This window comes from Schistocerca cancellata, chromosome 8 (assembly GCF_023864275.1).
Source record: "Schistocerca cancellata isolate TAMUIC-IGC-003103 chromosome 8, iqSchCanc2.1, whole genome shotgun sequence".
NCBI classification, from domain to species: domain Eukaryota; kingdom Metazoa; phylum Arthropoda; class Insecta; order Orthoptera; family Acrididae; genus Schistocerca; species Schistocerca cancellata.
This window is the reverse complement of record NC_064633.1, coordinates 328,600,466-328,614,514: the sequence shown is the minus strand read 5'-3', so window position 1 is coordinate 328,614,514 and position 14,049 is coordinate 328,600,466. Positions and strand designations below refer to the sequence as shown.

The 14,049-nt window shown below is 44.0% G+C and overlaps 2 protein-coding genes across 2 annotated transcripts in view; one reads left to right on the top strand and one right to left on the bottom strand.

The window, feature by feature from the left end:
• Nucleotides 1-5,537, bottom strand: part of LOC126094843 (15-hydroxyprostaglandin dehydrogenase [NAD(+)]-like) — a 152,539-nt gene extending 147,002 nt beyond the window's left edge. Inside the window, exon 1 of the mRNA XM_049909447.1 lies at nt 5,428-5,537. Within this exon, the coding sequence (XP_049765404.1) occupies nt 5,428-5,520 (93 nt within the window). The 5' untranslated portion in view covers nt 5,521-5,537. The remainder of the gene's footprint in view (nt 1-5,427) is intronic.
• LOC126095545 (uncharacterized) overlaps nt 1-14,049 on the top strand; it is a 471,749-nt gene that overhangs the window by 192,733 nt on the left and 264,967 nt on the right. The gene's annotated exons all lie outside the window — the stretch shown is intronic.

The window sequence follows — 14,049 nt, the reverse complement described above, 5'->3', positions numbered from 1 at the left end:
GGCTGGCTGTAGTCTCGGGGGCGAAAGCTTCGCCCGGTACCAGGGAGCATATCAAAGTTCGCCAACCAAATTATGCTGTGGTGCCGGCCGCTGTGGCTGAGCGGTTCTAGGCGCTCCAGTCTGGAATCGCGCGACCGCTACGGTCGCAGGTTCGAATCATGCCTCGGGCATGGATGTGTGTGATGTCTTTAGGTTAGTCAGGTTTAAGCAGTTCTAAGTTCTAGGGGACTGATGACATCTGATGTTAAGTCGCATAGTGCTCAGAGCCACGTGAACCATTTTTTATGCTGTGGTACTTCAGGTATTGGCCAACGGCCATGCCGCAGTGGTAACACCATTTCCCGTCAGATCACGGAAGTGAAGCACTGTCTGGCTGAGCTAGCACTTGGATGGGCGACCATCTGGTCTGCAGAGAACTGTTGGCAAACGGTGTGCACTCAGCCCTTGTGGAGCAAACTGAGGAGCTACTTGATTGAGTTGTAGCGACTCCGGTCTCGTTAACTGACATACGGCAGGGAGAGCGGTGTGCTGAGCACATGCCCTTCCATGTCCACATCCAGTGACGTCTGTGGGCTGAGGATGACACGGCGGTCGGTCGGTAGCCGTGGGGTCTTCCAAGGCCTGTTCGGACGGAGTTTAGTGTAGTAGTTTTACCTCAGGTCTCGTCAGTTCCCCATGGTGTTGCGCTTTCGGTCAGCCCTGGAGTGGTTGAGATCAGAGGTTACTTGTTATGGGTTTGTATTGCAAGGCTTGTAGAATGACGTGTTAAGTACTGTCATACTGCGCCATCTGCACTTCTCTATTAGGGCTCGGCTCAGTGTGGAAATGTACAGGGTGTTTGAAAAAGAACTCTCTAGTTTTAATGTGTCCTAGAATCTGTACAAAGTGACATACACTATTTTAGTTTGTGGTGTTTGATTCATAAATCCTCCAAGGTTGGCTCACCTATAGCTGGTAGGTCTGCTTCACCTTGAGACGGCACCAGTGCTGCTCTTTCCTCTGTTCCCTCAGTTCAGTCCAGGCGTGCGTGCAGTACAGTGCAGAACATCTCAGCGACAATTTGTACTCCGCAACAGAGAGCGCAGTATGTTATTTGGCTTGTGAAAACTGAGTCAGTAATAACAGTGCAACGTAATTTTAGACGTCATTTACGGGAAAGAATTGTCGTGGCGGTTGGGACGGTTACACCTGAAGTGTTGGTGAATACGTGGCGAGAAGTGGAATATCGTCTCGACGTCTGCAGGGTAACAAATGGATCCCACGTTGAAGTCTGCTAACATTAAACAAAACTTGAAGGAATTCTCTTTCATGATATGTACTCACTGATGTAATTTTTCATTAATTTCCCCATTAAATTCATACTTAAAACAAGGGAGTTCTTTTTCAAACGCCCTGTATTATGAGCGGTGTCCTGTCGTTTGGAACACTGCACTCCTTGCGTACCCCCTGTATACCAGTTGTGACGGGGTATAAGCTGATTTTGATTATCTGTCGCCTACGCCTCCCTATTAACTTAAAAAACTTGTCACGTGCACCCCGGGAGTTGGACCTGCTGCGAAACACCATTATCTAATGAACTCCCAAGAAACCTGCAGAAAATTAACGCCAGTTATATAACGTCTTAATCGGGGAATACTCCTCCTTTTAAGTTTTCAATATTTTCCAAACACCTACATAAACTGTAACTTGTGTCTCTGGCAGAGAATCACAAAGAATCATCAAATGATTAACTTACAAAAATGTAAATAGTATCCTACTAAATCTCTTTTATATAAATGTGCCTTATTTTCTACTTTGAAGATTCTCCTGAAACACCTACAAATTTGATTAATTCTGCAGTAAATGCATGCACATTACATAATTCTCACAGATCATTATCGTCAGGAAATGTCTGTCTATATCTTTTCTGCTTTGAATTAAACTCTTCAATGAAATGGAATATGAACTGTGGCGGAATGTGTCTCATGATATGGTGGTACTGGTGGACTTGGATTGCTCCAGGCTTCTCCTCAAAAACTTAAGAGACAAATCTAATAACTCAGATCGTTGGCTTCCTGTTAAGGGGCTTGACTGTGAAACTTTTAACTTAATGCAATTCTTTATTCAAGGCGTGGCAGAGAATTGTGGTTGTTGTCTTTCATCTTCGGGTGTCATACTTTTAATCCATTGAAATCTGATCTGGCAGTATTTATTACGAACATCATCTATTTTCATTAAATCGACCGAGCCTGAACATCATGTATCACAAGATAAAAATTAGCTAGAAAAAAATTCGAGTTTTGTGTCATTATCTCTGAGGAATTAAATGCAGTCTTCCACAAGATTCTTAACAGCAAAGAATGCACGTCCTATCGCTGCAAGGAAAATATTCAGCTAGGTCTGCACTTAACACATTATTTGATCTGGTGCTCACAGCTTCCAGTATTCTGCAGTTATTTACAGGTAAAGTTGGAATACTTTATTGATCACGTATTCTCATACAGAAATCTGTGGACACATTTGCAACCAAACAAGCGCCCAAAACTATTGTTACTGGTAACTTCTTTATCCGTGACTGTATGACTGATTGTTTAACACCTGTACTGTCAATGTCAGAATGATTAATGCCGGAGCATTACTCCTGCCTAATGTATATCGTGTCCCTGTTCCTCAGAAGATCAACTTCTCAGTTACAGCCCTTGCTTCACTCCATGACTGACACATTAGGGCAAGATGTTGTTATATCTACTTTCTGTCTCATCATTCGTCTGATGATTTAGATTGTCGACGACATGTGTTACGATCAGTGGCTATTTTCGCCAGTTCTGGGGGTTCTGTCTATTGTCTTGCTTGTTGTTATGCTAGTGGTTATTATTATTTTGCATGTACCTACTAGGACTGTACCTCCACTCTAGACTTTTCTACTTGTTATGATTACTGTTTTTCTTGCTGAGTTGATTACTAAAGTGCCCGTTATTGTGTACCTCAATGTACGCATTGTGCTGATGCTAATGACGGCCTACACGGAGATTTCCTGAAGCATTACACCCTCATCCGTTACTGTTACTTGGAACAGAAAGCTGATTAACTAAGTGGCATCAGGTCTATTGAGTCAAGAATAGATGTGAAATCCTTTAAGTTGGTTTCTGATAAATGAATTAGTTTTTCTCTCTCTTCTGCAGTCAGTTTCGCCTTTACAATCCGCAGAATGTCACTGTGCGAAATCTGCTCATCCCAATAATTTGTTTTGTGAATATATTTGTCAAAATATTGGCTCAGGCTTCCCTACATGAAATTAAACAGTTCTGGGTTAAACACTTCCTTTCTAGGCATTCTCGGAAGTCACTAGACCTGTACTTGGCCAGAAAGGGTCTTCCGAATTGGTCGTAAATTCAACAATATTCCGCAGCTTCCGTAACTCGTAAGTACCCGTTGCTGTGAATGTATCCACTGACGAAGCAGATTTTCTGGATGTCGTTCCATGACCTTTATATCACACCTCGAAAAGTACATGTGAAGACAACAGCGTGTGTACTTTTTTTATCAGCTGAAAAAGTCTGAAATTGTCTGTGATTAATCAGTTTCTCTTTTGTGAGCATTGAGGTGTAAGTGGGCACTGGAGCTGCTGCGTGTTGTAGATTCTGGAACAATCGAGCAACTGGCCCATTCTCTTCACGCCGTGTCCTCCCTGATATCGGCTCATTTCCTGCGATAATTAGGAATCATAAACAACAGTTTGTATGTCGCGTACTGCCGCCTTAATTTCAGTTAACTCACTGTTGAACACCTTTATTTGTTCTCTTATTTCCTATAACTCATTTTTCCTGGTACCGGTTGAATCATCATGTTCTTTAGACCTGTGAGTAATTGTAGCCTGTATCTTGTTATTGCTTTTCTTCCTTACAAAACGTCTAGATCGCGAGTTCGGTTGAGAGTTGCTCTCTCTGTGGCACGAATTGTTCAGTTATGCCGTCTCCCTGTTCTAGTGAAACATTGCTGACTAGTTGTGCTAACTACTGAGCAGACAATGATTCTTCACTTAGTTCCCTAGTTAATCTGGTCAAAGCTACAGGTATGCCTTTCTGAGCTTGCCTTAATTCGTCTAACTCTTTCGTTATTTGCACTAGCAACTCACAAATTTCATTCCTGGGGTAGTCCTTACTTCAGAAATTTTCTTTGCTTAAGTTTCAGAAGCTTCTTTTGCTATGACAGTTTGGTTTGCGGGATTTTCCTATTCCTTCTCTTGATTTGGTGCCGTTACAGTTGCTCTTGATTTTGTGCTGTGACAGCGACTTGGTTTAGCACTTCGATCATTGTTCTGGACAAAACCTCTAGTTTGCTAAACAATTCCATTAACGGATATCGTGGTTGAGTGCTTTCAGCAACTTACTCAACATTTTTAATCAATTACTGATCATTACTTTCGTCAGTTCCTTCCATATTCGCGACGATTTTAGATGTTATGTTTGCGGCAGTAGGGTGGAATATCGCTTTTGGATTAAATTTTAATTATTTTTTTCTCATTTCTTATTGTGAGTGGATATGTATTCCCGCAATGTGCAACGCAGTATATTACACAGAGGGAAAAAAAAATCGCGACACCAAGAAGGAGTTGTGCGACCTAAACGGAAGTTGATAGGCTTGCTTTTTCATCTGGAGGATACATCTTTTCAAATTTCGCGACAGTAGCATATGAGGATACAAATCAGTTTTGCCGTAAATACATGATGTAATGGTCGTCAATGTTGGTCACCTTTGAGATAGGGCGTGGTGAGCTGGTGTTAGTCAAAGAGGCACTTAATAGAACTGCAGTAAAAAGAAAACTATGGCACAACTTGACCAAAGACGAAATAGATCGATAGGACACAGCTTGAGACATGAAAAGAATCGCCAATTAAGTAATGGTGAGGAGGAGGGGAGAGGCAGGCGGGGTAAAATCGTGGAGGGAAGCCAAGGATCAATACAGTAAGGAGGTTAAAATGAAGTTTGATTGCAGTAGTTATTCGGGGATGAAGAGGCTTGCACAGGGTAGCATAGCGTAGAGAGCTGCATTAAACCAGTCCTCGGGCTGAAGACAGCAATAACTGCAACAACAAGTACTGCTTACAATATACTATTTAAACCCGATGTTTATTTTTTTGGTAACAATGCCTCAGCTTTTGACTCTTGTGCATCGGCTAGTCATAAGCGTCCGGTACACGCTCTTGTGCTCTGAAATCTCTAGACTCATTAATCGTCTAACGTCGAATGCGCCCAAATGCAGAACATTACAGCTAAATGATCTCGATGGAAGGCAGAACAAACACATCTCCGTATTTTAAAATCATTTTTCTTCCGTTTTAGTCATTCGAGGTGGTGTGGTTCGTAAAGAATAACAGCATGCTATCTCCTGACTGATCCCGACGGTTCATGTCGAGCAGTCAGCGCCAGATGTGGCCACCCACTCACCTTGAGTCCCGCCTGGAGGAGGTGCTTGACCATCTCGAGGCCGATGCCTGAAGCTCCCCCCGTAACGATGGCCACCTTGCCCTGCAGCTCCATGTCGGTGTTCTGCTGCTCTGCCTAAGGTGGCGGCTGCCTGTCGTTACCGCTAATGTTTGTCGATTCCAGCCACAGGCGCTGTTATGTAACACGTAATCTTACAACTATCGGTATGCACGTGTTGCTCATTTTTATAGCTGATATGGGCTGCTAGGTGCTGCGTAGTTGCAAGTTAAAGCGTCATTACGCCGACAAAACACGGTGACTTTTTATGCAGTCGTCTATTTTCGTCTCTTCCATTACTAATCTTATCATCACTCCGCTCTCACCCCATCCAAAGGTATCTGTAAACAGTAGTAAACACCGAACTTTCGCCTTTGTTCGTTTTATTCCTTACATCGGTCTCGACTGACAACGTAGCTGGCCTTTCACGATGTTATATAGGGTTACTATAAATGATTCATTCGTTTTCAAAGCTCTAATTTTTCCGAAGTATTTCATATACAAATATGACTGAGACACGAAGAGAACTATAAGTCAGCAATTTTACATACTGCACACTACAAATGTTCCACGACTGCCACTCTGGCCACACGACACATGTCCAAGCTGTAATAAATTTGGTTCCGTACCTGAAGCATTTTGCATTCTCTGAGTTGTTCCATTTATGTACTCTCAAAGGAAAAAGTCACAAGGCATTAAGTCAGACGACCAGTATGGCCAAGGGAACAGTCACCTTCACCAGTACGATCAATCCAGCGATATGGAAGTTCCTCTTTTAGATGACAAACGTCGATGTTCCAACAAGGGGGTGATCGTCTTACTGCAAAATCTCCTACACATTTTTCTGCGGCATACCAAGCCTAAGGCTTGCACAGACAGCTGATGTTTTGGACTACGTTCAAAATTTCCCGTCACACTCTCTAGAGTTACAGCTTGTATACTTCGTAGACCGGTATTTTTCTGTTAACAGAGGCAACCAGTGCACCTACATTGTTTATACCAACTCACAACTCTCTGACAACTGTTATTTTCTATAATTCCTTATAATGCACGCAGTACTGTTGTAACAGACAGGCATCTCGCATACTCCGACATATAAAAACTCTTTTCTTATTTTTTTATTTTTTATTTTTATTTTTTTACTTTATCTCCATTTCTTAGAGCTGCAGCACACTTTTAAATTACTACAAAAACTGGTAGTACAAGTTGCATGATTGACAAAGTGGTAGGACAGTAATTCTGGATATTGGTGGGACTGGCAGTTTGGTTGGAAATCAAATCGGGAGACTGGCAAATTGGCTGTATAATTGACAAAATGGCGTCGCGACGGCCTACATATGGCATACATGGCATACGCCACAGTTGCTCCACATAAACCACAACTGTGCCATAGTTACGCCACGCCACACAGACGCCACATTTACACCCTACATACTCCACACATACACCATACATATGTCGTGCAGACACCATGGTAAGGTAAATTTGCTAGTATAAAATAACGATGTCATAGCATCATCTATAAAAATGTTAGACGAGTAGCTCTAAATCTGGAAATTGGTAAACTGACAATTTGATAGGGCCCCCCCAAGTATGAAAACTGGTAAAATTAGCTATAAAAATGGTAAACCGATAGGACAGCAAATCTGGATACTGGTAAAACTGGTAGAATGCACCAAAACATTGAACAGTTCATGTGGGTGTGTATCCCAAATGGTGCAAATGGTTCTAAGGACTATGGGACTTAACATTTGAGGTCATCAGTGCCCTAAACTTAGAACTACGTAAACCTAACTAACCTAAGGACATCACACACATCCATGCCGAGGCAGGATTCGAACCTGCGATCATAGCAGCCTCATGGTTCCGGACCGAAGCGCCTAGAACCACTCGGCCACCGCGGCCGGCCAAGGCAGTAGACGCACTGTTTGTTTTGACAAGCTGGGGCTTGCAGAAGTACCTACTCAGTACGCTTAGGGACCACCAGCTCGATAAAAATGAATGTTGGTACAGACAGAAAAATTCCTAGCTGCCTAATAAAGATATTACTTCGAACATATACCATACGCTATCGCTAATGCATATTCAAGACATCCAAATATTTAATGAAACTGCATTACTTATCTCAATAATTGTTGAGTGCTTACAGAAAATCTCCAGTATTTGCTGCTAGGTACAGAAGGCAATAATGGTGCTAATATTGGTTACTATTTTTAGGTTTAGTCACTCTCTCTGTCTGTCTCTCTCTCTCTCTCTCTCTCTCTTTTCGCCTAGAGGATAAACATTTTTGTAGGGTTCACACACACTATAATGCCATAGTATCTATCGTTAATATTTACCACCATTTTGGGGGAATGTGCTATGACGTCACACACTACGTTGCCAAAGTAACTTACTTCACCATTTTTTAAACTCTAACTCTCACTACAGGGACTGAATTAGAATAACAATAATAAATTAATTTCTTGTAATAAATACCCACACCCCAATCCTTTTACTACAGAGCACAGACCTAGAAATGAGACCTAATTGCCAAAGAGCAGTGAAGCCCTACAGCTTTGTGATTTATCAGTGGAAGACTGATAAATAATGCAGGCTGTTCGAATACTTTCCAGTACGGGCTACTTAATCACAGCCGCTGTGATTAACTCTTGCTTGCTTGATGCTGGACGTAGACCCACACTTAACGTCAGGCAGCTAATTACGGCCGGCCGCGGTGGTCTCGCGGTTCTAGGCGCGCAGTCTGGAACCGCGCGACAGCTACGGTCGCAGGTTCGAATCCTGCCTCGGGCATGGATGTGTGTGACATCCTTAGGTTAGTTAGGTTTAAGTAGTTCTAAGTTCTAGGGGACTGATGACCACAACTGTTAAGTCCCATAGTGCTCAGAGCCATTTGAACCATTTTTTTAAAGCTAATTACGTATACTGCATGCATCTTTTTCTGCAAGAATCAGTGGATTTACACAGTAGGCAGATACATATCCGCATAAAGTTTTCAATTTTTTTGGTTTATCCTACAGCTAATTTTATCAATTTACAGAGGTGGCATCCTACCAAATAGTCAATTTACCTGTTTTCACATTTAGCGCATTTCGGCTAACATTTATACAGACTATGCTATGACATCGTTATTTTATACTGCCAATGTATCTTTCCCTAGCGTATGGATTATGAATGTATGACATATGTGTATGTACAACGTATTTAGAACATAAAATTGAAGTGTTTGTTGCCTAATTGAGATGTGTGCGTTGCGTAATTGTGATATATTTGAGATATATATGTGGTGAAATTGCGGCGTATGTGCTGTACGTACGTCGTGACACCATTTTTACCAATTTCCGGTTTTGACATCCTACCAAACTGCGAGTTTCCAGCTTTAGTGTTCTACCACTTTGTCAATTGTGCAACCAATACTACTGAATTCCTATCAATTTAAATGTGCGATACAGATGACAGTTACCAGACTCCACTACTGCTGCAAGTTTAACTGCTGGCACTTTATAAACTGCAAGTGTATGTGTTGTTATTGATTAATAGGGTCGAAAAATAAGAATAATTTTATAGGATATCTGCCAGAATTGGATCAGGGCGCCTTGGACTGCGTGCATGTGCTGCTGTGTCTGTGCCACTGCGTAGTCGAATCACAACAGGTCTGATAGGTCGGGAAGGCATCCTGTGGACAGCGGCTGCTGTTGCTAATGAGTCGGGAGGACATCACAGGGCACAACCATATCCTGATCCAGCACTAGACCAGACTCTGTAGCAATAGCAACAAATCCTTAGCATAAACCACTAAATATATAGTGCCTCTGGAGAACGAGTAAGAAACTCTAGCAAAGCCTCAGTGTGGTACTCCAAACAATTTTGTCATCACGTACGCCCACTCACATGTTGCAGCATTGTTTCGCGTATACTGCAGAAGTTTCGCTGGGAAGGTCTTAAACATCTTCCATGCAGTCCTGATGCCTCTTCATCCGTTTTACATGTTTTTGGAGTCCTGAAGAAAGGCATCAGGGACTGTCAATTTGTTTCGGACGAAAAGGTGCATGCCTGGGTACAATGATCTTTCTGTACCGCATTTCCATGAAACCGTCTTGCCTCACAGTGGAATAAATGTATTACCAGTTATAGCGATCACTTTTGAAATAATAACAAGTTTTCTCATTTTTTCGTATCTGCCTCGTTCTCGTTTAACTGACCCTTAGGCCTATGGACGCACACCCAATGACACACAGGGAGTACCAATAAGAACGAAATTACAGTACAGAACATTCGCACTCTTTTCTCTTAGACATTATAAGTGGGAACCAATCAACATAATATAACAAATGCATAGAATTGGTCACCTCTAAATAAGAACACCCCCCCCCCCCCCCAAGGGGTCCACCGAGCGGGGTGGCGCAGTGGTTATCACACTGGACTCGCATTCGGGAGGACGACGGTTCAATCCCGCGTCCGGCCATCCTGATTTAGGTTTTCCGTGATTTCCCTAAATCGCTCCAAGCAAATGCCGGGATGGTTCCTTTGAAAGGGCACGGCCGACTTCCTTCCCAGTTCTTCCCTAACCCGATGAGACCGATGACTTCGCAGTTTGGTCTCTTCCCCCAAAACAACCCCCCCCAAGGGGTCCTAAACTCTTTGTGGATACGTGTGTGGCGAACACAGGACTCCAAGTTCGTGCAGCTCTCTTTCCTTTCCGGGCTGCATAACTTCCCTTTCCATATCCTTCCCTGTCCCTGATCCTCCCCCCCCCCCTCTTCTTCCCTTCCCCTTCTCCCTCTCTTTGGGAGTATTTCTTTCGCCTCTGTCCAGAGATGGACACTTGTGAACGAACGAAGTGGTTTCTCTTCTCTTATCTCTACAATGTAAAGTATATATCCTTACTTTGCATTCTTCTCCATTGCAGCGTTTGAGAATTCTTCTCTTCTTTTCATTTCTTTGTTCCTCCCTTTTTCCTTCTTTTCTCCATGTGCGTGTCTGAAGGCCAACCATGTGTAAGCGTGACGGGGGTAACGCGTAATTTCCCGCCCCTGGTAGACAAGTAGGACACGTACGTACCCCTGGTAAAGGCCAGGCCCAGGGAGGGGTACCTTCTGAACATGCCGACTGATCCCTCCCTCTGTTTCTCGGGAGGTGTGACCTGAGGTGTGGCAATCACTTAGGGTGAGAGTGCCCTTAGAGAGGGCCCCCACTAGGAAGGAGCACTCCATCAGAGACACCGGTAATCATGGGGGATACTTTCACAATGGTTTCTTCTACTTTTACTACTTCTGCCCACAAGAGAAAGCTAGATGAGTCTCAGCCACAGAAAATTCTTCCATCAGTGGCGAAGTTCTTAGTTGATTCTCTGTCTGACAATGGTCGAGATTTATCAACAGTCAACCCTTCCATTATTCAGAAAGGTGTCGAAGCAACTGCAGGTCCTGTGATGTCTTGTACCTGGTACGAAATGACACCTTTTTGTTAGAAACAGACGGTGCCTCCAGGCACAAAAATTGCTTAGAACTTCACTGCTACACACCTTCCCTGTCTGGGTGGAAGTACACCATACTTTAAACTCATTGCACGAGGTGGTTTACACAAGATCACTCAACGGATTATCAAATGAATACGTTAAAAATTACCTCTCTGATCAGGGAGTAACGGCCGTACATCGATTAATGAAAAGATTTGAAAAGGAATAGGTTCCGACCAGCACTCCCTTCTTCTTGACATTTGATGGAATTCAGCTTCCATCGAACATTAAAGTGGGATTAAGGTAATTTCAATTCGCCCTTACATGCCCAACCCTAAGCGTGGCTATTAGCGTCAGAGGTTTAATCATACCATATGGCCAAATGAAATACCTATGGCAGGGATACCCACGAGGGTGATTGTCCACCCCCATCCCATCGTTGCATCAACTGAATGGACGACCACGCTGCTTTCTCTAGAGATTGCCCCATTTTTTTAAGATGAACGAATTATTCAGGAAATCTGATAGAATAAAAAGGTGTCTACCTTTGCTGCTTCATAAGCTATTTACCAGTAGAAAGGCCACTGTGCTCCCCATTGGTAAATATGGCACTGACCTCACTTCTCAGCAACCTACTAAGGAGGTAGCCATGCAGACTTGCGATCTCACCCTTAGCGACAAGTCGTCAGATGGGCCAGCCCAAAGATCGCCCTTTCAACCTCCGCACTATCACCCACTCACTCTAAGGCTCAAGTTTCATCAGGTGCTTCTAAATTATGGGCCCCAAAATTGGATACCTGGACTAAAAAAAAAAAAAAAAGGCTAATCATGAAGATTTTTTATGTACCCAAACCTCACAACTATCAACTCCTCCCTCATCTGATCGTCCTGTTTCCAAGAAGGCTCATAAGTAAAACAGTTTCTCTCCTTCTCCGCCATGGCGTGTCTCTTCTACAGCGCCACCCAGCAGTAGCCACCCTCGGCCGTCTTACACGTCATCAAGATGCACTGTTGGTGGCTAATCAACTATCCGAACGCTGGCGGCAGGAGCGGCCCCTGAACAACCTATGGATCAGGATCTTCTGTCTCTGGCTGAATGCCATTACACGCCGTTGGCCACGATCTCTCAGCTGTCGCTGAGTTGACAGCAACTGTGGTGAGATTTTTCCTTTTTTCGTCCATCCTATGTCAATTATCCATTGGAATATCCACGAAATTCGCTCCAATCGGGATGAACTGTCGATCCCCTTACTGTCCTTCTCCCTGGTCATCTTCTATCTTCATGAAACAAAGGTTCGCCCCCAAGATCGCTTTGTCTTCACTCTTTTCCAATCGGTCCAGTGTGATCTCCCCTCTGTTGGTGGCGTTCCGGCACACAGGCGACTTATGATTCTTCTCCGTGATACATTCCGTTATCACCAAATCCACTTACACAGTCCCTTCGAAGCTGTCACTGTATATCTTCCCTTTCGTGGATTCACTTCTCTTTGTACCATACACATTACATCGTGAACACCAATGGCAAGAGCCGATCTCCTTCATCTCCTTGGTCAGCTTCCATCTCCCTGTTTGCTGGTTGGGGACTTTTACGACCATCACTTGCTTTGGGGGTTTCGGCCGATCTCCTTCATCTCCTTGGTCAGCTTCCACCTCCCTGTTTGCTGGTTGGGGACTTCAACGACCACCACTTGCTTTGGGGGTTTCGGCGTCCTTGTCCGAGAGGCTCCCTATTGCTTGACCTCCTCCACCAAGCAGATCTTGTTTGTGTCAACACTGGGAAACCTACATTTTTGTCTGCCTCCACGTCAGACTACTCTCATTAGGTCCTATTGGTCGCTGCTGTTCGGCTGCTTTCAATGGTATGCTCTTGCTGATACACACTCGAGTGACTATTTTCCATGTGTCCATCGATTGCAGCCACAACTGCCATCTATGCACCCAAGACGCTGGAAGTTTCTCCAAGCCGATTGGACACTTTTCACCTCACTAGCAACATTTTATGACCGTCAATTTCCTTGCATCGATGATCACGTCACTCATGTCACGGAAGTTATTCTTACAGCCACGGAACGTTCAATACCTCGTACCTCCCCTTTATCATGACGCCCCCAGTTCCTTGGTGGAACGAGGCGTGCCGTGACGCAATACACGAGCGGAGACGTCCTCTTCGCGTTTTCCACCATCATCCTACGTTGGCCAACTGTATCCGCTATAAGCAATTACGTGCGCGGTGCCGTCGGATCATACGCGATAGCAAGAAGGCAAGCTGGGATTTCTTTACCAGCTCCTTTAAGGCCCCTTTCACTCTGGCACACTGGTGACGGTTGCCAGTGATGGTCACTGGTGACTGTGGTGAACACTCTCGGGTCGCTGGTGTCCGCCACCGCAGGTATTGCCAACTAACTAGTTAGTGAAATGGACTCGTACAGGGGTAGCAACTAAATTTCGCTAGCCTTTTGTGTTTCGAAAAATAAGGTATTAAATTTGATAAAAGAACATACAACTTACCAATTTTGTTTTTCTTATCCACGTTCTTCTCATTGAAATCAGGCACAAACTTCGTTATAATTTCTTGCCACGCACTCGTTTCCATCAGTTTGTTGCTACAGTCATTGCTTTTCACATCCCAAATAGCAGGAAGGCTTTCTACTTCACTTACAAAATCTACCGTGTTAATCAATTCTAAACTCATGAGTACAGTGTGTACAGTATAATGTTCAGTGAATATTTCGCGTCACTTTCTCAGAAATGATTGCCTGTCGGATGGCAAATCTGCAGCGCTGTGTCTGTGATCAGCGTTCCAGTGTGAACACTCCAATTCAAAGTAATGCATGTGCAGCGGAACTGATGTCAACACAGTGACCTTATCCACCACATGTGGCGAGGCTGAGTCACTGCTGGGTCACAGTGGCTCGGTGAGGCAGTGTAGTGTTGCGGTGTGAACGCTCCAGTTCACACGAATGTATCTCTGTCGGTGACCGAGGCTGGTGACCGTCACCTGTGTCCCAGTGTGAATCGGGCCTAATACCTTGCCTAATACCTTCAGTCCCTCATCAGTTGTTGAGTCTAATCCGACGGATATCTGGCACATCCAGTTTTTCCTCAACTTCTAGGCTAACTGTCGCGTC